At 39.4% G+C, this 27,504-nt stretch overlaps 2 protein-coding genes across 12 annotated transcripts; both read right to left on the bottom strand.

Moving 5' to 3' along the window:
• Positions 1–3,167: 3,167 nt before the first annotated feature.
• Positions 3,168–27,125, bottom strand: LOC111337574 (uncharacterized). 11 transcript variants are annotated; one of them, XR_015990492.1, is made up of 7 exons: positions 26,349–27,125; positions 24,134–24,241; positions 21,720–22,507; positions 21,530–21,629; positions 19,774–19,856; positions 3,797–3,928; positions 3,168–3,633 (listed from the first exon to the last, which is right to left on the bottom strand). XR_015990492.1 is itself a non-coding variant. In XM_088729920.1 (3 exons), the coding sequence occupies exons 1-3, from the start codon at positions 26,577–26,579 to the stop codon at positions 3,919–3,921; spliced, it is 324 nt and encodes a 107-aa protein (XP_088586046.1). In that variant the 5' UTR covers positions 26,580–27,110; the 3' UTR covers positions 3,168–3,918. The 11 variants fall into 11 exon arrangements, 2 of the variants coding, with proteins under 2 accessions (XP_088586046.1, XP_088586047.1); XR_015990494.1 differs by having other exon boundaries at positions 21,530–21,612; positions 22,422–22,507; positions 26,349–27,107; XR_015990493.1 differs by lacking the exon at positions 24,134–24,241 and having other exon boundaries at positions 26,349–27,121.
• Positions 8,377–10,186, bottom strand: LOC111337572 (bone morphogenetic protein 5). Its single transcript, XM_022943914.2, has 3 exons — positions 9,882–10,186; positions 9,338–9,734; positions 8,377–9,037 (listed from the first exon to the last, which is right to left on the bottom strand). The coding sequence occupies exons 1-3, from the start codon at positions 10,168–10,170 to the stop codon at positions 8,638–8,640; spliced, it is 1,086 nt and encodes a 361-aa protein (XP_022799649.2). The 5' UTR covers positions 10,171–10,186; the 3' UTR covers positions 8,377–8,637.
• Positions 27,126–27,504: the final 379 nt, after the last annotated feature.

Genomic DNA, 27,504 nt, shown 5'->3' with positions numbered 1-27,504 from the left:
GCGCCAGAAGCAAAGATTTGTACTGAAAAATGATCTCAGTCTCTCAGTTCATAAAAAAAAAATAATAATAATAAATAATAATTTCGCAATGGACATTCCACTGGGGGGCTCTTTTTGTAGTCATTGCACTCAAGGTCACTCTATCTTTATGTCCTTGTGAAAACAGGTGTTTATTTTTTATATTAACACATGTAAATCGATGACTTAAGGCTCAACTTCCCTTTCCCCTTTTTTTCGGGTCACCTTTGTTCTATTTAGGTGTTAAACGAAGGTTTTACAGCCACAGCTACCCTATGTACTTGTATTCTGTTACTAACTAGCCGTACAGTTATTTATATCTCTTGGTATTTTCTTGATCCTGGACTTGAAAAGAGGTAGACTGTTCTCATAAAATGCATCGCTCATCCCCACCCACCCCCTTCCACTCCGGCGATCGATATTGACTGGTCCCTCAGGGCGAAACATTATGGCCTGGAAACGGGGTCAAAAAAATAATTCCAGCTTCGGGGGGTGGGGGGGGAGAGTGGTAGGCTGCCTATAGAAGGGGATAAAAACCTGGGTTTTCTTTCCTTCCCCACTCCCCCTCGCTTTGTCACTCGGCCCAAATCTTCGACCCGTCCAATAGGGCGACCAAATATTCGGCGCTCTAAATCTCGTGCTTGAAAACACAACCTACCGCCTGCAAGCAGGCTATGTAGAGAAAGAGGTAAAAAAAAAGCTTGAGATATAGTTTTTAGGAGCAGATACATAGAGATGTCATGTTGACGGTCTTACCTCCATCTGTTCTTTTAATATATCTCAAAGAACCCACTCGTATCAAGGACTCAGAGATGTTCTCACTCACAACCAGTCTTATCGGGAGGTAATTACTTTAGTCACCTGTTAAGGAGCACATTAATTTTAAGACTTAATTACTGATTTACAAATCATTTCATGACTTTTGACCTTCATTCATGGAAGATTTTGGTAAGCAATAACTTAACCCTTGATAGGATGAAGTGACATCCAAGAATCAGACCCAGTTGTTCAAAAGGTGAAGAACGCCATCCGAGGAATATATCGTCATCCAGCGGAAAAGGAAGAAACATACTGCGTTATCTACTGTCGTCCACCCTTCGAACAACCGGGGCCTAGATTGGAGGAGCTACTCTTCTTCCTAAGGGGTGTACGTGGGTACATTTTCGCTGGTTTCTCAATATTATTATAGTTTTTTCTTTGCTCAATTATAGACTCCAACTTAGTCTGTTTTGGGCAAATGTAATTCTCTCGATCCTAACTTACTCACTTTCTGTTTATGCATCTAGACCCCATCTACCTTCGAAAGTCTTTTAGTTAGGTCATACTAACATGAATTGACATATTTGACCTGGAATCTTCCCATTTTAAATCCTTACTTACCGGTACCAAAGTTTTCTTACTCCCGAAATCGGATGCTGGATGTGAAAAGTATAGTGGAAACATTATGTTTATTTGGTAAAGTATGTGGCAGACTGCATATGCATGTTTTGGAGTAGAGATTCTCGAGGAGACAAGTCCCGGTTTTGTAGAGAAAGTATGTCAACTACTCAGGATGTATTCAAGAACGGAAAGTGGGAAGTTATTCTTTTTGAGTCCTTACCGCTTTCCTCGGAAGAGATTTTGCCGATGAAATGTTTTCCTCCTTCCGACATCCTAACCGTGGATTTGCATCTTAGACATCTTCGAAACTTTTGTTATGGCGATCAATTCCCTCCTAGCTTTAGAGTGGTCGGCAGCTAATATTTCGCATTTCAACAAAGCGCAATGATAGGCTTTGTTAGTATTTTTAGGGAAAACAAGCTGATGGCACCACAACTCCAGAGATACATAAACCTTCTTATGGTCAAGGACGACTGTACCTGTTATGGTGATGCTTCTATATTGTTCATACGAGATTACTGTGTGATAGGATGGGTGGGATGGGGGGGATGGGTGGGATGGGTGGGATGGGTAGGATGGGTGGGATGGGTGGGATGGGTGGGATGGGTGGGATGAGTGGGATGGGTGGGATGGGTTGGATGGATGGGAAGGTGAGATCGGTATGGACTGAAGCGGCTGCCAGAGGCGCCTGAGAAAATGCCGACGTCTGTTCTCAACCTTAACAACATCTCATTGTAACAAACCTGTAATTCAGTTCTCTGCAAAAGGTTTGAATAATCATCATATCATCATATCATATCATATCATATCATGCTATCAGTTAAGTCTGATGATCACAGGCCACCCAATTCGAGGGATTTTGGCAGAAATCGAATTCGTGCATTTTATTACACGACTCGGGTAGTCAGAGGGCCAATAACTAAAATCAACCAATCAAAATGCTCTATTGCCAGTCAATATTCTCTCAGTATTGGACCAGGCACTGTCCCGAATGGTTCCGAATGATACCGCACTTGTGTCCCTTTGAACTTCAGTCGTATGATAAATCTCTTATTAACCAAGCTTGCTCGGGACCGTACTGGAAGAATATCGGCCCTCGGTCTTTTTTGTACGGACCCTGCTGCGCTCGGTCCGTACTGTCAAGACCTCGGGCCGATATCTCCCAGTACGGCCCTCGCGCTTGGTTAATAAGACATATGTAAATAAACAAAAAGAGGGGGTTAGTCCTAGGGCAAGGAGGTTGTTCTCCAGTAGAAAAAAACTGACAAAACTGGACAACCTTTTAACACCATCTCTATTTTTATGACATGTTGGTAAGGTCTTACTTTTCCTCGACTACTTCCCAGTATTTGTTCTCGCTAATTTCAGTACCTTTTCGTGTTGTTTGGGCGGGTTGTAACACGTAACTCTGTTTTTGAGAAAGTCTTGAACATATTCTCTAGACCTTGTATGAGCTTTTAAACATTTGTCATGATTATGTGGCAGGACAAGTGTTGGATAAAATCTTCGTCGCTGAAGGTTTTTCATACCGAATACCTTAACTTTTTTGTAGATCTCAGAAATTGCGGGTGAAATCGAGATTGGGCGATAGTTAGATAATGGGCGTTGGTTATGAGATGGAAAATAGCTTTCACCAATTTCGTATCTAACAAGTGCGAGTGGCATAATTGTATTTTTCATCTCCGAAACAGTTGGGGAACTCACTGAAGTGAGTCAGCATAGAAGCTGATGACCAGAGTTGAATGAACCAATCAGAACATTAGAAATGCAATATTCAGAATTAGAATTTTAATAACAAAGGATATTTGGAGTTTGAGTAAACAATCGGATTCAACGCCATTCACTGTTTTAGCATATAATTATTTGTTACATCGGGCCATCTCAACCATTCTCAAAAGGAGCGAGGTTGATCGATGCTCTTCCAATCAAGAGGCAACATATAACATATAACATATAACATATAACATATAACATATAACATATAACATATAACATATAACAATCGGTAAGGTATGGGAGCTCATGGGGTGGCACCACAACAAATCTAAATCACCTGTTAATTAACTTTTCGATAAATATATCTTCAACCGCACATACATTTGTGAATAATAGCCAAGATTTGTTTTGAGAGTATGTTCAGACGTATGTCTGAGGAAGTCATTTATTTCGAAGAATAAATAGCTTGTGATTCTCGAGCTAATGAATCGTTGTCCTTTCATACCGTCAAGTCAGGCGCTACGGAGATATAAATCCGATTGCTCGCATAAACAATGAACAAACAAACAAATCAAAACAATCAAATCAAATACGTATTCCCCCACTCCTTTCAAATTTCTCCTTTGGATGTGCTGTGCACCGGCAGTTACGTTTTTGATAGATGGAAATGAGACATACTCACCTCATGTGTCCTTTCGAGAGAGGGATGTAGAATCGTTTCCCGATCATTAGCTCCTTATCGCGCCTAAGACTTGATTAAAACTGAGGGATACCCTGTCATCTGATTGAGGGATGCCCACCTTATCATCTGCAACTAAGAAACAATGGAGGTGCTACTATCACCGTAATTTTCATAAATTTCCCGTAAACAGATAGATAGCTTTATTAAAAAATCCATTGCAGCCAAAAGGCTGAATTACGGACTGTACAAATGTTTACTTAATACAAAATATAAAAAGAATGAAAAACTAATTAAAAAAAGGCTAAAAATACTGCATATGTATATATATTAAAATTCATGTACGAAAGAGCAAAAATACTATTGATATATATTATATATATTATACGTAGTGAAATTTAAGGAATAGACGCATTATACGTGATAAAGCCATTTGGAAATAGCCGCGTTGTACATGATAAAACTATTCTTTAGTCTATTTGTTCTGCAGAAAGGTACGTTAAAAGCGCGCTTTTTCCTTAAGGCTGCGGTACTAAGATTACATGACGGCAAAAGGCCATGTAATTTGTGGCAGCTGTTGTCTTTGATCTCACTGAATAGGCGCTCCGTCAGCAATTGGCCCCGTTGGTAGAGGGTGGCAATATTGCACTCTTTAAGAGCTTCTTGGTAATGGAAAAATTATTCTAAGTGCGCGGCGCTGAATTTTCTCTAGCTCTTCAGAGAGATACTTTGGTAGACCATTGTGGAAAACTTGGCAAGCATATTCAGACACGGGCCGGATACATGTAGTATAGAAACAAACTAGCTGCGCAGGATCTCGTATCGTTTTCCGATCTAAAATTCGTACAATGGCATAAGAGCTGTCATGCCCCCTAACCATTAAGTAGCCCTCCGAAAACTGCACAGTTACATGAGGTACACACACTACAAGGGAAATTAGTAAGTAGCCATCAACTTGAGTAGGAACTATAAACAACTTCTATGCCAACGGTGATGGGGTCGTTAAAGCTTAGGGAAAATCCCCAAATTTAACTGTAAATATACTTTTTATGAATTTCGAAAATGGCATATTCAAGTAATTAGAACGAAGAATTGCGAGAGCGACACGGCAATGGAAAGCCTCCAATTGCATTTTCTTTGAGTTTTTAAACTGATGGTTCTTAAATGCCAGAGACAAGTGCTAGAAATTTATGACATGAAACGTCTAAGCACTTTAAACTATCGTTGGTTAACAAATTAAGAGACGAGGAAGCATCAGCTTACGGAATCGCTAAGAATGGCAGTGTCCCTTGCAAACATTGTTTCGTCGTGTGCTCTGATTGCCCGGCTGACAGCAATCGCGAGAGTCACGGTACAGCCATGGGTACCAAAATGGTCCCTTCCTTCGCTAACCTTTGTTTGGGTCTTTCGAAGCTAATGCTTTGAAAAATGCCCCATCTCAAACCCACGCTTGGTTTAGATACATCGACGATATTTTTATGATCTGGACCGAAGGTTTAGATAACCTGAAAATATTCGTCGATTATCTCAACAATATTCACCCCGCCATCAAATTCACCAGCTCACACTCTTCCACTAACGTGGCTTTCCTTGACGTTAGTGTCTCTTTAAGCACCGACGGTAATATCTCCACTGACCTCTACACCAAACCCACAGACAAACACATGTATCTATTGTACTCTTCTTACCATCCACTACATACTAAAAATGCCATTCTATTCAGTCTAGCCCTCCGCCTACGACGTATCTGTTCTACAGACACAGCTTTAAGACTCGCGCCGCTCAACTTACCACATACCTTCTCAAACGAGGTTACAGCCATAAATTCGTCACCAAACAAATACAACGTAACGCGCCGCTGACATCCCCAGCACACTCACCTTACAAACCAAAGACGTAAAAAAACCTAACTGTATTCCATTTATAACTACTTTTAATCCGTCGCTTCCTCACATCTCCAACATTATCAAAAAACACTGGCATTTGCTGCTGTCTTCTAACCGCTGCAAAAAAGCTTTTCCTCAGCTGCCAGTTATTGCCTTCAGACGCTCCCCCAACCTTCGCGACACACTAGTTACAGCCAAACTCCCCTCCAATTCTACCACTTCCCATCCTCAACTCCCCCCCCTCTCCCGGCTCTTTCCGTTGTGGTAGTAACTGCACTACTTGTCCCTACATCTTTGACGGACTTACTACCGGCGAAACACGTGTTTAATATTAAATATTAATATTTAATATTAAATCTCACTTGACTTGTGACACTAAAAACCTTATCTACTTGATTCAATGTAACCGCTATAACTTACAGAGAAACTAATCGACGTTTAAAAGACCGTTTTAATGAACACCGCCATACCACTGATAAACCTAACTCTAAATCTAAATCTACTACAGTCGCAGAACACTTCCTTTCCTCTCCCCACCACTCTGCTTACGACATGGAGCTTAACGCCATCGAAAAAGTGTTTTCCGAGAGAGAATGGATCCGCAAGGCCAGGGAAGCTTTTTTAATTTCAAGAGGCAATACTATTTATCCCGATAGCCTTAACGCTCGCGAAGAAATGTATTAGTGTTTTTCCTTCTACTATTCTTACTTCTAGTTATTTAATTTACCCCACTTTACTTCTATTTTTATTTATTATTTCTATTTTTAATCATTATCTCATTGTAAGAAATGGACAACTTTTTTGAGAGACATGTTTCGGCATGCTTATGCCATCTTCAATCAATGAGTAACAGAACGTGAGTAATTATATAACAGACAAGTAGATGAATAAAATATTTACAGTATGATGTAATACAAAAGCGGGTACTAATTACAACGCGACACCAAACATCAAAGGTGTGAACTAAAACGCTAGAAAAGTGTTATAATGCTGTAATAGTTTGTTAAGTTCAGGTTTGATCTTATTTATATAAAAAGCTTCTTTGAGTTTTAAATCAATAGAGTTGTTAGCAGAATCCAGAATACTAAAGCAAGAAAGGGAGTATTTGTTCTTACAAGAAGGAGGTGTGTTGAAATGCTTAAAAATGTGCGAGTTTTTATTGCTTTTCGTGTGCTCCTTTATCCTAGTAGAGAAGTGGCGACTAGTTTCGCCAATATTACGGGAATTATATCCCGCACAAGAAAACTGATAAACTACCATGGATTTTAGAGCATCAGGAGTACGATCTTTGACCCTGAACATGTTTTTAATTTTAAAAGAAGTGAAAACTAGTTTGATATTTAGGTCCCATTTATAAAAGCGCTTAGTGAGTTGTCGGAGTTTGAGCTTCGCTATTTTAGAATAATAGCCGACAAAGGGGAGTTTAAAGTAACGTGTATTATTGTCATCAATGTTCCGGCTATTTTGAGAGGAGGACCCGTCAAGATACCGCTTGAAAGTTCTTTCAATAATATGCGAAGGAAAAGAATTACGTTTTAAAGTGTCGGAAAGTTTCTTAAGATCTTTTTGAAGGCCGGAAGAGGTGTTGTTGATTTTGTAGATACGGCCAATAAGAGTTCGGATAAGGCCAATTTTGTAGCATGATGGAATAAAACGATGGAATAAAACGAAGAGTTGTCGATAAATATATCAAGAAAGGAGAGTTTACCATCATTCTCTTTTTCGAAAGTGAATTTTATGTTGGGGTGCTGTGAATTAATGTAACCAAAAAATGACATAGCATCCTGTTCATTGTGGAAGACACAGGAGGTGTCGTCAACATAACGCCTATAAAGTGGAAGGCGAGTCGAATGGTTAAAATTATTTAGCCATGTTTCCTCATGGAAACCAAGAAAAAGATTAGCTAGGATGGGTGCTAACGGAGAGCCCATCGCTACCCCATCAACTTGGTCATAAAATTTTCCATTAAAAAGAAAATGAGTCTCAGCTGTAGCGAATGAAAACAGTTTCTTGAGGTCGGATTTTTTGATCGAAAATTTAGGGTTATGCTTGAAAATAAGATCAACAGCAATATCGATAGTTTCATTTAGCGGAATATTGGTAAAAAGACTTTCAACATCAAAGTAAATGAGAAACTTTTTGTTAAGATCGAAACTCCCGAGCTCTTCAACAAAAGAGAATGAATCTGTGACCGAATATTTGTTAGGTATTAGTGGAGCAAGAAGAGAACTTAAATACTTGGCTAATTTATAATTATAAGCTCCAATAGAGGATACAATAGATCAAAGAGGTGGTTGATTGGGATTTTGACGTTTCTTATGTAATTTGGGAAGGCCATAAAATTTTGCTGGTTGTGAACCCTTGGAAAAAATCTTAGTATAGGTATCATTATCAATAGAATGCTAGAATGCACCTGAAGAAGGCTGGTTTGGCCAGCCGAAATATAGTGCTCCGTTTTAAAACCTATCTACGTTGTATCGGTCTTGCCTCTCTATTTATTTTCGTTATTTTGGGCCGAATAGATCACTGCTGATCCAACGTATAAGAGTAGGATTATCATCCACGGTTGCTTGCTGAACATTTCACAGTTGAAATAGTGACTGACTTCGCGACAACTTGGCGGAAGTCATCATCAGAATCATGTCACACAAAGCTAAACAAAGAACATCAAACAAACATAACAAAAACAAGTCCAGCTCTTCCTCGATTTCACTTTATTGGGTCTTTGCAAAACTTACATTTATATATGCGTCAACCTTTTCATGCATTACACTACCACAGCAATTCGTAAAAATCAAACTTATCGATAATTTGATTCTATAATAAAAACGTTCATGAAAGGCAAACTTCTTAAAACATCAGGAAAAAGTCCAAAAACGGGTAATTATGCCAAATAAATTGTGTTCTATCTAACAGTTGACATTTTTGAACCAAGAGTTATGATCGCCCACTACAAAATCAAGCTTCGGTTTTAAAGGAGCTTTTGAACACGCAGGTGCATTCAGTGACTATAAAGTTTTTGAATTCCTGCAGAACAAAATTCCCAGTAGTTTCCTCCACCTTTAGGATATGCAGGCTCTTGAAGGCGGATGGCACACAGCAGTACTCTTCAGCCTTACTGTTGTTTTTGGCTAGGTAATAGAGGTACTTAAGGTAACCATGGTTCGTGAAACGGCGAGGTCCACCACTTAAGGGAGAATCGCATTTGCCGTCGCAGTCGTAGGCATTGAAGGTGATTGGCTGGAGTATCCTCTCATCAGGAAATTGACGGGTATCGATGTGAAAATCTCGTCTTGAGCAAGCCAGCTTCTGAGCAGTAGAACGGGATACGATTTGCTGCTCTGATGAACGTCGGTTTCTGCAAAACAATGAAATAGTTATTTTAGTCAAAAATGTTATTTTTGAAGAAAAACTTGAAGAGATAAACAAGTCTGGGTGGGGCTTCTAATAATCTCCAATACAAGTGTACTCAACTTAAATTTTGGATTTTAAGATGTTAATGGATTAAAACAAGAGCAAGATAGAACAAAACATATCAAATCAAAGCTATTCCACTTTGACGAGTCGAACCGATGGGCACTTTTAAAAGAGGATTTTTTCCGGCCTACCAATGGACCGTTGCCTTCAACGTGAGGGGAAATTGATTTAACTAACACACCTTTCAGCATGGAGGTCGGATACTAAGTGATCTTCTCTAATAATCACCATCAGCGGTAGGGCAAACTTTCTAATGGTGTTTTCCCTGGGGAACTTTGTAGGATCGGCCGTCTGGTAGACTGCTTTGAAACTATGGTCGCTTTCAGGGTGTTGAAGCCAGTGGCGCGCGATTTCCGTAACGTCCAACACGATTACGTTTCGGGTAAAACCTGGAATCGCTCTGGCCTGAGCAACCATCTTCTTGGTCATCGCATCGTAAAAAGACAAGAAAAATGGATGCCCATAGGGAGCTGGGTTGATCATTTCCAGATATATCATAGCCTTAGTGCGGTCTAGCTTGTCAGCTCGTCTATGATAATGGCGGAGGTCGAAACGAACGACGTTGGAATCGCGAGTAGCTGAAAAACCAAAGAAAAAAGTATTACCCATACTTGTGTTTTTGAGGGTAGCTCGTCAAACACGGTTAATGCTATGAAAGACACAAGAATGCTTGGGAAAATATTTTCAAAAGAGTCCATAGAAGTAAAAAGAAAATGAACAATTACCGTTTCCTTTAAGACATACGAAACCGTGGGGCTGTCCATGGTGCTCCTTGTAGATGGTTTCCAACATTTCATCTTCAACGCGCGCGTTTTTCTCGAAAAGAATGTTTTCAGGCTCGATATTTTCCTTAGTCACAAATTTAGCGTGTACAAGGAAAGTTGTTGTCGCAGCGAAAAACATCAGAAAGCTAGCTGAAGGATACATCTTGATGATACTGCTCCCCTTCACTGCGTTTCTCCGACAGGACAGTAGAAATGACGAGCAAGATTGCTTGCAACAACTTTTAACCATACGAAACTGATAACGATAAGAAAAACTGAGACACTATTACTTCCTGCGAGTTAGAGTGTCCAGGTCTAAGATAAGCAATGCAATCTATTTCAAGCGAAAAAAACTTCTAAAAACAAAAACATTTTCCTTTGAAGGGGATTGTTGACCCAGCTTGAAAACTTGGGCAGACTAAACAAGTGAAACATAGGACGAAAGACAACTGAACAATTTCATTTATCTTGAAGTAATCTTTGCTGGATCTTTAAAAATCCACCAGCGAAGTGTCGAGTAGTTAAACTCAATTTGGGAACTAGACTGGAAGGATTACCAATGTTACTGCGTACAGCGGTAACATTGTCGTAATCCAGTTTTACCAAATGTTAAAATAATTGGTACCAACACCCTGACCAAGGGGGTGGGTTAGCAGCTTGTTGAATCAAAAGCCCCGACAAAAGCATGAAATTTTACACCACCACATCGAAGCAGTTCCATTACTGCGCCCCTCTGGTAGAAAAACGGGAAGCTGATAAAGGGATTATGAGTAGTTAATGATGGGAATTGACAGTTTCTTATCAACATTCAAACGGGTCATTGTAAAGAACAAAAAAGCCGGCACTTGCACTTTTCAATACAGGTGGTTCATCGCACGCAACTTTTCGTTTGTTTATACCATGTAAGGAAATGTATTTGCTCCAAAAGAAGTTTTTATTATCTCATTGATCAACACCACCTCCAAGTGAGCCGTGCTCTTTGCCAAATCTTTAACTGACGCGTAACATTAGAACTAGTTGTTGTTGAGAGTATTCAAGGTTACTTTCCACCTTCAGATGCCGAAAAAAAATGTTTTTTTCGTTTGTTTTACTAAATTGAAGTCAAAAATTTCACCTAACGTTTCGAAAAAAAATCTAAAAACTGCAAAAGCGTTCGAGTTATTTAGGAAAACGCATTTTCAAATAAAAGTTAATAGATCAGGAAAGTGCCATAATCTCTTACCTGGGAGAGCCCCTAGGGGAATTTTCGCGGCAACCGCTCCTCTTCATATTATTTGCGCACAAATTCACACGTGGAAGCTTTTTACTTGTGGAAACATCTTTGCTCATGGAAAATTCAAAAGCAGAAAAAAGTCCCGGGGTAAAAAAAAAAAAGGAAAAAATAGGCTCAAAGAAGAAAGAAGAGTACCATTCTGTCAAGAAGAGAAAAACATCATTGGTAAAAGCGACTGGGATTCTGCTCCACAGTAGCGTGCAGATTTCGAACAAAGAAGTCATGGTAAAACCAAAATTTTTCGTACATTAAGTTAAAACTAGGTTTCTTTTTATCTATGCAAGTACCAGCCTTCATACAAAAACATTTACAATCGCCTCGAATCGTAATTTTGAAACCTGTCCGTGTCGATTCGTTGTCTTGCTTCTCGGCATATTTTTTGGTTTTTCCATTTTTACCGCGGGGTTTTAGTCTGCCTATTATTGTGTCGTCCTCCTCAAGGCTGCACTGAGCGATCGAGATATAAAAAAAACATGTCTGTAATGAGTTACTTTTCCACTGGTTTGCGATTTCAGGAGGCGAGATAAATCTCCTGGTGTGGAGCTGGTTGTTTACAAACCTTCTGGAGCTAAGATCTCGCATTTGATTGTGAGAGGAATACATACACTTTGAGCGAATTCAGAGGGTATGCAGATTGTGACATGATGGCAGCTCAACCACCTTGGCACGATGTCAAAAATTATGTTTATCGATTTTTTCTGTCGGAGGGAACTGTCGTTGTCTTCCAACTTGGAAAGGTTAAGCAAAGTAACTGCATTTCGTGTATTAGTAACGTCCACTGGCATATATTTTCAGCCCTGCAAGGTAAAACATCAGCAGCTCTGATATTTAGCTTGCCTAAATCTGTGTATTAGATTTCATCAGTCTAAGTGGGGAGAAAAGGCCTCAGTTGTATCTGTCATGATCACGGCAACCTTGCAGGGAAATGTCTACAATTCGAACTCAGTTGAACCATAGTCTCAAAAATTCTAAACCCATTCTCATCAGTCAACTCCTCACTCAACCCGTAGTCGAATGTTTTAATCCCCTGGGGTATGCAATAATCTCAAAGTGTGACAATTATCTGTCTCGCATTTGATTGTGAGAGGAATACATACACTTTGAGCGAATTCAGAGGGTATGCAGATTTAACCAATTATCGTGAAATTTCGCTGAAAGATTCCAGGGATAATGACAAACGAAAGAGTGTTGGGATATTTTGATATTTAAATTTTTTTCCATGTCACGGTGGCGTCCATTTACGCAATACGTCTCGCATATTTTAGGCTTCTCTAACTTTAGATCCGGATATCTAGACAACCCATCAGAATATCGGAAACTGAAGCCTGACACATTTGTTGATTGATTGCCTTGTGAATAAGACTGTGCAGCCATTTTGCTCGCGCTGCGGGATCCGATGCCCGATAAATTCAATAGAAGGACCCTCGGTCGTTTCACGCCTTTTTGGCTCCTGACATTTCCTAAATGAAAACATCACTTATATTATATTTTTTATCGTAAACCATATTTACTCACCTTTCTTCTTATGTGTAGTTTGTTAGGAATTTCTTTCAACTAGCGCGCGTACGAGTTTTTTCCGAAGGACACACGCGAAGGTGTAATGTAATATTATTTCAAGCTGAGCTTTTTTCAATGAGAAACGAAAAGGTGGCACGTTTATCCCTACCATGGAAATGGGGGAGTTCTCCTGTTACTATTAAAGCTTTTAATCACTTCAGTCTTTGAACATAGATACCGTCACTCGAAAGGGAAAGAGACGCAATAATAAGTGGAAACTCTTGCTAGCTCTGTCTAAGAGAAAACTATTGAGTAATCGTGCATTATCCATAGAGTAATTTGATGTCAAAGAGGCAACGAATAAAGAAGACGAAACCCAGGCTAAATGATGAAATGTTTTGCTCAATAGTGATCTGCTCCGAACAAATATAAACTCGAGTTACGGAATTCTTTCCACCCTACTGTTATCCGTGTGTGCTGTAATGGTAGTTTATTATGCTTTTAGATATGCTAGTGGACATATTTTTAGATTTTTTTTTACAATTTTTTTATTTCACCAATCCTCCCTAACGAAATCAACAACGAAAGTCCAATATCCCATGACGCAAGGTCAATCCTCCCTAACGAAATCAACAACGAAAGTCCAATATCCCATGACGCAAGGTCAACCGTGAGTGGATCGATATCAAGAGAAAACACTATTCTGCAGTTACAACCTGTGAAATTCTTAGGAGGAAATGCATACTGCATTACGCTGCATGGATATGTATTCAAATAGGGGACGTAGTGAACCATGCTTTTTAATTTTGTCTTCTGTTATAGTTTGCACTAAAGTAAACTTTTTTTTCCGCCTAAGAGCTTTATCAGCGTGAGTATTCGATAAATATCCTGGATGGAAACTTTTATTCTTAAAATCTCAAGGGATCAGTCGAAATTACATTAAACGCAAGGGCCAAATATTTAAACAAAGTTAAGCCGTTGTTTACTAAACTAGATGGATTACCAATGTCTCTGCGTACAGCAGTGGTATTAAGGGTGTGGTTAGCAGCTTGTTGAGTCTAAAGCCCCGACAAAAGCATGAAATTTCACCCCAACATATCGAAGCGCTTCCATTACTGCGCCCCTCTGGCAGCAAAAACAGATGCTGATAAGGGATTATGAATAATTAATGACGGGAATTGACATGGTCACTAAAAAGGACAAAAAATCCGGCACTTGCCCTTTTCAATAGTTTATGCCATGTAAGGAAATATATTTGATCCAGAGGAGATTTTTTATCGTAATTATATATCTCATTGATCAACATCACCTCCAAAATCTTTAGCTGATATTTCGCTGACGCGTAACATTAGAGCTAATTGTTGTTGAGAGTATTTAAAGATGAACTTTTTTCAATGAAAGACGAAAAGGTGACATGTTTATCCCCACCATGGAAATGGGGGAGTTCCCCTGTTACTTGTAAACTTTTTATTTATTTCTTTGAACACAGACACACTCGAAAGGGACAGAGACACAAAATGAGTGAAAACTGTTGCTAGCTTTGTCTAAGAGAAAACTCTCGAGTTAACACAAGGTGATCTTTATCCATACAGTAGTCTGATGTTAGAGAGGGACTGGGCAAGAGGAGTTCAAGGAGATACAGTCCAGACTAACAGATTAAACGATGAGATGTTTTGCTCAATAATGATCTGTTCCGTACGAATATAGACTCGAGCTACGGGATCATTTCCACCCCACTGTTATGCGTATGTGCTGGAATGGTAGGCCATGACCCCCAAGAAATTTATCAAGATCCTTTCTTAATTGCCCTGCGAATTTATCATCTTCAATTACTTCTAGTTATTACGTTTTTAGATATGCCAGTGGACGTTACTAATACACGAAATGCAGTTACTTTGCTTAACCTTTCCAAGTTGGAAGACAACGACAGTTCCCTCCGACAGAAAAAATCGATAAACATAATTTTTGACATCGTGCCAAGGTGGTTGAGCTGCCATCATGTCCGCAGGCTAATTTTGTCCGTAGACAAAACATCCTGCTTCACACGGGACTGATCTAGACCAACATCAAGACATTCGAAATGACCTTTAATTTGTGCGCGTCTTTTACGAGATAAACGAAGAGCCCTCTAAGACTCATCAGAGTACAGATACAAGTTGGAAATTGGCGATTTCTGCTGTTTTGGACTTGCATTGCCATCACTGTTTTTCCCGTTATCAGACGGAGTCATCTGATACCAATAATATGTATGCAACGCTGTGATGAGAAGTTTTTGCGTTGCTAACATTCCAAGTAAATCACCCCATAATCCCCCTGCCCATTTGGCTCGATTTCCGCCGCTCTCTCGGGTCCGGTCTTTTTCGTTCCTCCCCGGGGAGGAGCACGGGGTCCGGTTCCCGAACAGCGACTGTTAATCAAGCCTACCTGTCCATCGAAGCATTTACCTTAATTTTCTCGCGGGTAATCTGTTGATTTTGCATTAAACTCGCGTCACTGAGGGTAATAGGGAGGTGCGAGTTATGTGACAATTTTAAAATCTATTGGTAGTTGACTTGAAAAAAATTCTCACCAATCTGCGTTTCCACCTCTCAAATGAATTTTATTGTATTAAGAGTGCCACAGAGCGGCACGAAAATTTGAGCCGACTCGGGTTTATTTCATGCATAATTAGTTGCGTGACGAACAAATTTTTATCTGCAAGCATGTAAACAAAACTTTCATGGTGACAAAAATAATCCAAGGAGATCCGGCGCATCAGTAACAAATTTCCAGTTAACACTAGCTTGAGCATAAGGGAACTTTCCCCGTTTTAAGGGACTTGTTAGGCCCAGTAGAACCGGAGACATCAGTTTTATTTTGAGAAATCGCCGTTAGTGGTATGAAAGCTCACACGCATCAATGGAATATTGAAGATAGTCAGTGAGATTTGGGCATGGGCTTTATAATTTTTATCAATAAAGTACATGCTAATATAGACACAGAATTGTACACGCGTCTGAATTTCTTTGACCTTTAAACTCGACGAAGAAGCTTTCAAGTTTTCGAAAGTTAGATCAAACAACTTTTGAAAGACTGAAATACATCTCCTTAGCGTCACGTTTTCGACACCGAAAAAAGTTGAATAACCGTACGGGTTATCCACCAGTGCGGGTAATCTGTTGACTTTTTTTTTCGCCGTATGCAAAAATAAACCGGTGCGGGTAATCGGCCGTGCGGGTAAACGGCCGGAAATTACGGTAGCACTAATAAGCACGATCTGAATGGAAGTTGCCGATTTTCTATGCGATTTGTCCTCCACTATGGTGTAAAGGTGCAAACCTGTAATACTGAAGGGTGGATGTAATAAGCTATTGAATGGAACGAAGCGATGAGAAGAAGAAAGTGCCATGTTATGTTAAAAATTCTGAACCTTTCAGAAACAAAGAACTAATTACGTACATGGAAATAAAGACTATGAAAGATGTTCACCAACTGAAAGAACGTGGTTTTCTTTGAGGTCTTATCCACGAAACGGAAACTAAGTATTGATGAGAGAAGGGAAAGAACGCAGCCATAGGCAAAGAATGCTTCGCACAAACGTCTCAGTTTAGAGGTTTTCAAACAGTAACTTCGAATGAATGTAAGTTACAATTTTGAAATTTAGTTCTGGTCTGTTGTGCTCAAGAGATATAATTCGCTAAAATTCGAAACATTAATACTCTTGAAATTGTAGAAATTTCGCACGCTATGGATGCAAGGTGAATTAACAAGCTGTATCATTGTGAGGACGAAAATATTTGGCTTTTGTATTTAGAAAGATGGAGAGTCAAATACATGTGCAGGTTTAGAGCTGCTAAGATTTATCTCGAGTTTGAAGACTACTCATCATTGAATCCACGACGGAAAAGAAAAATTCGCTTAAAAATAGCAATTTGATGGCTGGTCGTTAAAGTTATTCGCAACCGAACCCTGATAAATATTGCACAGTTGATATCTTTCGACGTAGGGAAATTGACTTTCCAGAGCTTACGTGCGGATTGGGTTTAGGGAAATTTGACCCCTGAGGCTTGACCAATCGAAAGCGCGTCGAATAATTCCAGAGAAATCAAGTAAATTCAACTAGAATGTCTGTTGGAAGAAACGGTGAATCAAACAATACGGGAAACGGGATGACAAAATAGACATCGTTGCGAAGCTGTAGTTAGCCAGATCCTCACTATACTTGCAATATAGACCTGAAAACTGAATGTTCCTGTCGACTAAGCAGACCCACGTGTTTAATTACCCCAACTGCTTACATGTGAAAAGTGTTTATCACAATGCGAATATTCGCATCCACCCAGTAGAATTGGCAGTTTCTTTGTGAGGAATTCAACTTAACAACGCGAAACCTTTTCAGGATAATTATATTTACAATTTATCAGTTACATAATGTCTCATTTTTGTGTAGCAAATTCGCAACACGATGAGGTTTTAAAATGGCCCATTTAAGGGTGGGTCCTGTCTAATAAGGCTAACTTTCACTGATCAGCCCTGCAAGGTAAAACATCAGCAGCTCTGATATTTAGCTTGCCTAAATCTGTGTATTAGATTTCATCAGTCTAAGTGGGGAGAAAAGGCCTCAGTTGTATCTGTCATGATCACGGCAATCTTGCAGGGAAATGTCTACAATTCGAACTCAGTTGAACCATAGTCTCAAAAATTCTAAACCCATTCTCATCAGTCAACTCCTCACTCAACCCGTAGTCGAATGTTTTAATCCCCTGGGGTATGCAATAAATTGTGTATTTGAAATTTCTCTGATACTGGCTGGACCAGTGGAACAGCCAAATACAATCGGCAGCTCAGTCAGGGGGGACAAGATTTGCGATGCGAACCAGTTGTTTATACTATTTTAAAAATGAAACTTTTACCAGCAATCGAATAAGAGCTGGGTATACCATTTATCTAGTATATTTACTAGCCATTAAGTTACTTCTTATTGCTCAGTGGAGAAGGTTTTCCTTCTCTTCCGAAGTTAAGAATTTTCAGTTCAACATATAGATTTAAAAACAACCATTCTCTCGAAGATCGCTTACTGAGTCGACGTTACGATAAATCTTTCAAAGCATCAATCTAATAAGAATTTTGCATGTGATTAGGTAAAAACACAGGTCGAATGAAACTGGACACACTACTGTCTACGGTTTAATTGATAATTAAATATTCAGTCGCAACCAACAGTGTTTCTCTCCGAATCATTCCCGTCCTTTAGTCACTCGATAAAGTTTGCATTGTCACTTCTAAACTGACGCAAACCAATGCTCTTTGTTGTTTTTATCGTTTATTTAATACATTTTCGTTCTAGTCAAGGCGCAGTTATTAAAAGGGCGCACGACACCATTCAAGAGATAAATTTCTATCCAGAGGAAAGAGATTTATCCAGTAGACAGCATTATCCATGCCAACCGTCAAACAATCAGAGTCAGATTATTTGCTTTTCAGAATCGCATACATACCAATAAAATGCATTTTTAGCCGAGGATGACTGAACTCATTTGCTTTATGTTCGAGCTGCTTTTCAACAACAAGACTTCGGTTTCAGCTTTGTAAAGCTTCCTTGTGATGGATTACACTGTATCATTTTAAGTTTTGAAGATCCTTCTTACAAAATAACCTTTTCAACGTAAGTGAGAAGTAAAAGACTATAAGGTAAGTGAACTCTCGAGACTAATGTGACCCTCAAAGAGTCTCTAGACAGTCAAGACTTATAATTTGGAAGTCTTCATCGCGTACACTGAAGCATTGCACACCGACTATGAGGATTTATGGAGTCCTCCATTTTAACTGCTGGGTATTGAGTTTTAAGTGTTCAGGTGAAGTTCAAACATTATCATAATGAGCGAAAAAGAAGAACAGCAACCATAAATAACTCTATCGTACATCTGCTGGATATATGAATCGATCAAACAGTGACGAAGCATTTGTTAACTCGTTCGACCACTTTTCCAACAGCCGGGCAATCGTCGATTGCGGATTGTAATGGTGACACTTAACGAGCAAGAGTTTTGCAGTTCGTTTTCCTCTTCCGTTCGATCAACACTCAGTTCGTTTAGCTGGTTCCGCACCATAGCTTTCAATTATCGTACTTCCCAGAGTTTCAGCTTTTAGTTTTACATGTTTCACAATGAGATTCGTTAAGGATATTACTTTGCTAATCTGGCGATGACACTGGGGAAGGACCGTGACGCGCTCTCCCTAATCTTGCAGACAAACATGGCTAGTACACATCAACCCTTTATTTTACCTATACTTTTTCTTAGGTCCGATGTTTGAGGGTTCGCCGACGGAGAAGAGGGAAAAGTTTACTCGAGATTCTAAAGATCGGTCTTCCCTGTAAATACCTATCATAATTAATGGCGGCTCGATGAATTATCGCGAGCATGCAATGGCAGGTCGTTTTTTTTCCAATAAGATGACTTTACGGTACTGAGGTCTGTGATTCTTCGAAGCTTTTCTTTCATCTGACCAATGCACACGGTTTTGGTTACGTTTATCGCATTTCGTACTCGAAATGTGCTCCATGTTGCAGTTTGGAATTACGGTCTTTTCGTCCAAAAGTCTTTTCGTCCAAAAGTCTTTTCGTCTGAAAGTTTTTTCATCTAAGTCTGTTCATCTAATTGTTAGGTCTTTTCTCGAAGCAAATAAATACTTTTAGAAGGCTAGATAAGGCCTAGATCATTTCTTTATCATGTTGGACTATGTTGTTGATTATGTCGGACATTTAGTGATGTTACACATAGCTGTCTATTCCGCTTAATAGACGCTTAACGACAAGCCTAATATTCCCATTTCTTTCGCGCGAAATAATTAAACGACAAGTCTTTACTTTTGTCACTATTTAATAAAATATATCTCTTTACAACTCCATTAAAATAATGTTATAACTTTCACGAAGAGACTTGATATTGGACAAATGGACCCAAGACTTTTGACGAAAAGAGTTGGACGAAAAAACCGGATACCCTTTGCTTTTACATTACAGCATTCGGTAAAACTTGGTTCACTTTATTTACCGCACGCTTCCGATGTAACTCTATAACGGAAAGAAGAAATGAGTCTCACCTCCATCCTTCGATTTTTTCCGTACTCCATGAAGTGTTTTTCTTCCAGAATAGAGCCCAAGATGACAATTCAATCCGATGTACCTAGAAAATTGTATAGGCTATAATTACCAAGCAACAACAAAGCTGAACGTGCGTTCAGCTTTGGGGTTCATCGAAGAATCCCAGCTTCACCGGTCACGTATTTAGATATTTACTCGCAATTGAGTCAGGACAGTGCCATGCGTGGATTGAGTTTAGGGAAATTTAAGCCCAGGAGCTTGAACAATCGAAAGCGCGTTGAGTAATTCCAGAGAAATCAAGTGAAATCAACTAGAATGTTTATGCAAGAAGCGGTGAATCAAAACGTCCCCTTCGACTTGTCGCACCTTAACCGCTTTACGATTTGATCAAGCTAAAACGAAACAGATTTTTCCTGGAAAGCACATTTCATAACCTATCCATTGATATATAGTTTATAGTAGTTACATTTTAACTAGCGCGGCCACAATCTTTTTCGCGAAGGACACCCTGGAAAGTTTACCGTATCCTTAATTCATGTACCTGCAATGCAGATCTGAAAACTGAATGTTCCTGTCGACTAGACAGACCTACATGTTTGGCTCCCCCAACCGCTTACATGTGAAAAGTGTTTATCACAATGCAAATATTCGCATCCACCCGGTAGAATTGAACAGTTTCTTTGTGCAGAATTCAAACAAAGCGAAACCTTTTCAGGATAATTATATTTACAATTTTTCAGTTACATAATGTCTCATTTTTGTGTAGCAAATTCGCGACACGATGAGGTTTTAGAATGACCTATGCAAGGGTGGGTCCTGTCTAATAAGGCTAACTTTTACTGATCAGCCCTGCAAGGTAAAAACATCAGAAGCTCTGATATTTAGCTTGCCTAAATCTGTGTATTCCATTTCATCCGTCAAAGTAGGGAGAAAAGGCCACGGTTGTGTATTTAAAATCTCTCTGATACTGGCTGGATCAATGGAACAGCCACATACAAGCAGAAGCTCAGTCAGGCGGGACAAGATTTGCGATGCGAACCGGCTGTTTATACTATTTTAAAAGTGAAACTTTCATTAGTAGTTGAACAAGAGCTGGGTATACCATTTATCTAGTATATCTACTAACCACTAAGATACCTCTTGTTGCTGAGTGGAGAAAGTTTTCTTTCTCTTCCGAAGGTTAGAATTACAGTTCAACATATAGATGTGGAAACAAACATTCTCTTGAAGATCACTTACTTAGTTGACGCTACGATAAATCTTTCAGAGCATTTTGCATGTGATTAGGTAAAAACAGAAGTGGTCAGTCGATGAAGTATCGCAAGCGTGCAATGCCAACTCGTTTTTTTTTTACAAGACTGAGGTCTGTGATTCTTCGAAGCTTCTCTTTCATCTGACCGATGCTAACGGTTGCGGCTACGTTTATCGTATTTCGTACTCGAAATCTTTGGTGCTCCATGTTGCAGTTTGCTATACTTTAAATAGAAATGGCTCAGTTAAACCCTCTGTTACGTTTTCAAAACAGTTAAGGTGGTAAAGCTCAAGATAAAGCTGCAATTACTATTAACACAAAAGTCAGTTAATAGCGTCTCAGTATATCATTATGAAAGAGTTACAAACTGCCAGATTAAGGTGAACTTTTATAAATAGTCTACAGGGACTGCCCTTGCTCTTCCATTTCAGCATGCGGCAAGACTTGGCGGGTTTATTTACCGCACTCTTCTGTAACTAATGGGAAGAAGAAATGAGTCTCACCTTCGTCGTTCGGCCTTTTCCGTATTTCATGAAGTGTGTTACTTCCAGAATAGAATCCGAGATGACCATACAATCCGATGTACCTGGAAAATGTTATAGGCTGTAAATACCAAGCAACAACAAGCGTTAGTTCGTTCAGCTTTGCGGTTCGTCGAAAAATCTCAGTTTCACCGGTCATGTATTTACATACCTCACTGTCTGAACTTTCTTTTCCTCTGGTAGGCACAGCTTTAGTTCCAAACTAAACCAAACCTCTTCCCCTGTACCCAATTTTGCGCGAATGACATTAGACGGCGACAATTGAGTCAGGACAAAGCCATGGATGGATTTGGTTTAGGGAAATGTGACCCCAGGAGCTTGAACTGACTATCGAAGTGCGTTGAGTAATTCAATCAGAACGTTTATTGGAAGAAGCGGTGAATCAAATGATACAGGAAACGGGATGACAAAATAGACATCGTTGCGAAGTTGTAGTTACGCGTATCGGTAAAATTTTATTAACTAAACTTGACAGAAGGATTGCAAAGTAACCGATGTGAATATTAAAAAAGCCCCACACAATTTTTAAGATCAATCCCTAGACTTTGTGCATAGGTTTTCCTTGTGCGGGTAGATTTGAGACCCGATTAATTAGCTCGAAGAAACAGCGTCCGTTTCGACTCGTTGCACTTTTACTGCTTTACAATTTCATCAAGCTAAAACGAAACAATTTTTTTATGGAAAGCACATTTCGTAACCTATCCAATGATATATAGTTTATGGTGGTTATGTTTTAAATAGCATGGTAACAATTTTCCTCGCCAAGTACGCCTGTCAAGGTCTACAGTATTCCTAATGTAATTGCAATATAGATCTGAAAACTAAATGTTCTTGTCGATTAAGAAAGACTTACCTGTTTGGCTACCCCAACCGCTCACATGTGAAAAGTGTTTATCACAATGCAAATATTCGCATCCACCCAGTAGAGTTCGACAGTTTCTTTGTGAGGAATTCAAACAAAGTGAAACCTTTTCAGTTTCATTTATCAGTTACATAATGTCTCCTTTTTGTGTTGCAACTTTGCAACACGATGAGCTTTTAGAATGACTCATTCAAGGGTGAGCCCTGTCTAATAGGGCTAACCTTTACTGATCAGCCCTGCAAGGTAAAAACATCAGCAGCTCTGATATTTAGCTTGCCTAAATCTGTGTATTAGATTCCTCCAGTCAAATTGGGGAAAAGACCACGGTTTTAGCGCTCATGATCACGGCAACCTTGAAGGGCTGAACGTTTACAATTCGAACTCAATTAAACCATAGTCACAAAAATTCTTAATAAACCCATTCCGTCATCAGTGAACTCCACACTCAACCCGTAGTAGAATATTTAATCCCCCGGGGTATGTAATAAATTGTGTATTGAAAATTTCTCTGATGCTGGCTGAATCATTCAATGGAACAGCCACATACAATCAAGAGCTCAGTCAAGCGGGACAAGATGTGCCATGCGAACCAGCTGTTTTTCCTTTTTTAAAAATGAAACTTTTACTAGCAATCGAACAAGAGCTGGATGTACCATTTATCTAGTATATCTTCTTGTTGCTGGGTGAAGAAAGTTTTCTCTCTCTTCGGAAGGTTAGAATTTCAGTTCAACATATAGATTTAAAACAAACATTCTCTTGAAGATCGCTTTCTAAGTTGACGTTGCGATAAGTCTTTTAAAGCATCGATTTAATAAGAATTTTGCACTGTGATAAGGTGCAAACAGAGGTGAAATAGAACTGGATACACGTTTGATTCATAATGACTGAGATATGTATTGTGCAGTTTAACGCAAAATCCAAATCAGTTGCCCGTTGTCATCCATGTTTATGGTGATATGTACCTATTAGAAAAAATGAGATGTGTGCCGAAAGGTTTAGCTGCTTGAACGACTTATAGTCTTTCGACTCGATGGGTGTAGGAAAAGGAAAGGTAGCGCATTGTTAATAAACAATCCTTACGCGCGACAGATATTCCACATATTAAATCGCAACCAACATTTTTGTTTGTCTCTGAATCATCCCTGTTGATCCTTTAGCCACTTGATAAAGTTTGCATTGTCATTTCTAAACTGACGCAAACCATACCAGTAAAATGTGTATTTTTGGCATGATGACTGAAACTAATTTGCTTTATGTTCGAGACGCTATTCAACAACAAGACCGGCTGACATGTACCTATTAAAAAAATATGAGATGCGTGCCGAAAGGTTTAGCTGCTTGAACGACTTATAGTCTTTGGACTCGATGGGTGTAGGAAAAGGAAAGGTAGCGCATTGTATATTGCTCATTAACATGTTAATAAACAATCCTTACTTGGCTCGCGACAGATATTCCACATATTAAGTTGCAATCAACATTTTTGTTTCTCTCCGAATCATCCCTGTCCTTTAGCCACTTGATAAAGTTTGCATTGTCATTTCTAAACTGACGCAAACCATACCAGTAAAATGTGTATTTTTGGCACGATGAAAAAACTAATTTGCTTTATGTTCGAACCGCTATTCAACAACAAGACTTCGGTTTCAGCATTGTAAAACTTCCTTGTGATTGACGGATGACAATGTATTATTCTACGTTTTTACCCTTTTGAAGATCCTTATTCAAAGGGCGGACGGCACTATTCCAGACTGAAATAAATTGCCATCCAGAGGATAGGGATTTATCCAGTAGAAAGCATTATCCATGCCAACCTGCAAACAATCAGGGTCAGATTATTTCCTTTTCAGAATGGCAGACATACCTGTAAAATGTGAAATTTTGGCAGGATGACAAAACTCATCTGCTTTTTGTTCGAGCCGCTATTCAACAACAGGACTTCGGTTTCAGTTTTGTAAAGCTTTTTTTGTGACGGATGACAATGTATTGTTCTACGTTTTTACTCTTTTGAACATCCTTCTTGCAAAATAACTTTTTCAACGTAAGTTAGAAGTAGAAGACTATAAAGTAAGTGAACCCTCGAGACTACTGTGAAAAGTCTGGACAATAAAGACTAATAAGTCTTCATCACGCGCACTGAAGCATTTCATACCGATTATGAGGAGTTATGGACTCCTCCATTTTAACTGCTTTGCTTGGTATTGAGTTTTTTAAAACTCCATGCTAGGCAGTAAATAACAAACACTTAAAAGTGTTCAGGTGAAGTTTCAAGATTATCGTGACTAACGAAAAAAAAAAAAGGACATCAACAACAGATGGCTCTATATCTGCTGGATGTATGAATCGATCAAACAAAGCATTTGTTAACTCGTTCTACCATTTTTCCAACGGCAACCGTCGATTGCGGATTGTAATGGTGACACTTAACGAGCAAGAGTTTTGCATTTTTATCTTCCCTCTCCCGTTCGACTAACACTCAGTCCTTTTAGCTGGTTCCTCGCCATAGCTTTCAATTATCGTACTTTCCAGAGTTTCAGCTTTTAGTTTTACATGTTTTACAACGAGATTCGTTAAGGAAATCACTTCGCTAATCTGGCAATGACACTGGGGAAGGACCGTGACGCGCTCTCCCTTGCAGACAAACATGGCTACTACACATGAACCCTTTACTTTGCGTACACTTTTCCTAAGGTCCGATGTTTGAGGGGTTGCTGACAAAGAAGAGGGAAAAGTTTACACGAGTTTCTAACGATCGGCCTTCTCTGTAAATTCTTATCGTAATTAATGGCGACTCAATGAAGTATCGCAGCATGCAATGCCAACCGGTTTTTTTCCAATAAGATGCCTTGAATGAATGAATGAATGAATGAATGAATGAAATCTATATTTAAAACACGGTAAAAACATCATGATATGGCAATAGAAAACAAAGAAGGAATTCATCTAAAGTAAAAATTTTCTATTAACTTGTTTACATATTTGCCGTGTGGGAGCCCAATACAAAAGAGCCATTTAACAATTCTTCTCTTGAAGCTGCGTAGAGATTTTGTAGTGCGAATATCCTCCTTAGGAAGATCGTTCCAAAGAGAAGCTCTGCTATAACTGACTTCAGGAAGTCAGTTCTTGGTTTCGGCAAGTACAATTTTTGGCTTGCGCCACGAAGATCAAAAGACAACGTTCTCGGAGTGAACATGTTACAAAGATAATTTGGGGCGAGCTTATTAACACATTTATACATTAAATTTACCGTTTGCTTTGTCCTCCTTACTGATAAGTTATCCCAGCCGAGAGAGTTGAAGAGATAGCTAGAGTTCGTATTATAACTTGATTTAGTAATTACTCTGGCAGCGCGATTTTGTAGTTTTTGTAGTTTCTCACTCAGCTGTTGGGACAAGCCATCCAAAACAACACTGCAGTAATCAAAATGTTGTTTGATAAGACCTTCGTATATTTTAATAGCGGTGTGCATTGAGACAAAAGGTCTAATTCGCTTCAGTGCACCGACACTGGAAGAGAATTTTTTTGAGATTGCGTGTTTATTGTATTTCATTACTGTATTGAGGTCTGTGATTCTTCGAAACTTTTCTTTAATCTGACCCATGAGGCTCACAGTTGCGACTACGTTCATCATCGCCTTTCGTACTCGGAGTTTGCTATACTTTAAATACAGATGGTTTGAAACCTCTTTTCGACACCAAACAGGGGGGTAAAGAATAAAATAAGCTGGCATTACTATTCACACGAAAGTCACTCAATAGCCCCTTAGTATATTATTGCAGACTAGTTACAAACTATCAGATTAAGATGAACATTTATGAAATAATCTACAGGGATTGCCCTTTCTTTTCCATTACAGCGTGTGGTAAAACGCAGCACGTTTTATATACTGCAGGCTTCGATGTAAGAAAAAATAGGTCTTACCTCCATCCTTCGGCCTCTTCCGTATTCCATGGAGTGTTTTTCTACCAGAAAGTCAAACATGACTATACAATCCGATGTACTTAGAACAAGCGCTAGTGCGTTCAGTTTTGCGGTTCGTCGAAAAATTTCAGCTTCATCGGTCATATATTTACGTAGCTTACTGCAGCTGTTCACTCCACAAACTTCCTCCACTGTACCCAATTCTGCGCGAATTTCATTAGTCGGTGACATGTCACTCAGATTCCATTTAACAGTAATTTTTTCTCAAAGTTGGCCCACAACTGAATCATTTTGGCGAAAAAAATTGTTTCAATTTTCTTATATAGCTTTCACTGTAGAGAATAAGCTACAGCTACCTGTCGATCATAGCTCCCTTGAAGTTCTTGCTTTGGCCTCTGTTCTTATAATTCTCACACGTTTCCTTGGCGTCTGATTATTTACGTGGCTACAGTCGTGTATTCCTCTAATTTCTCAGTCGGGAGACACTCTTCCTTCCATTACTTTCAATAATCTGTCTTTAATAATCGTTTGCCTCACGATGTGGTCACTTATGACGTGAATCGCGACATCTTGACTGCCTACTGCTATGCCTACTGCTAACCATCTCCAGAAGATAAGGTAGACTGGTTTCGGGTCTTCTTATAAAGCAGGACGCTCCGCTGCGATTGGGTGGTATTCCACAGCTGTGATTGGTGCGTTTTGATCCTCGAACAACAAGGCGTACGCGCTGTCTTCAAGTGGGAACTACATGTACTACACAGGTCAGAGCTGGTAAGAGCGAAAGACGCTGGGGATCCGGCTAAACAAGACGGTGTAGTTTACAGGATTCCCTGTGAATGCAGCAAAGCTTATGTCGGCGAGACTGGAAAACCAATGTAAGACAGGATAAAGGAGCACCACCGAGACATCCGACTAACCCGTACCCAGAGCACACCCACACCAACCGCTTTGGAATGATCGTTATCCTCACTGGTACACTCGCAGGATTAAAGAGGCTAATATTTACTTAAGAATTAACCCTAATAACATCAACAGGGACAGTGGAATGGAAATTCCTGAAGCATTGATGCCCATGATCAAAAAACGCAATAACAGGAGAGGCGTACGACAGCAGACTGCGGAGAGATCCAAACAATTTTTTTTCTGGGGAATTATT

Source organism: Stylophora pistillata, chromosome 8, assembly GCF_964205215.1.
Source record: "Stylophora pistillata chromosome 8, jaStyPist1.2, whole genome shotgun sequence".
In the NCBI taxonomy this organism is placed as follows: Eukaryota; Metazoa; Cnidaria; class Anthozoa; order Scleractinia; family Pocilloporidae; genus Stylophora; species Stylophora pistillata.
This window is presented reverse-complemented; position numbering and strand designations above follow the sequence as displayed.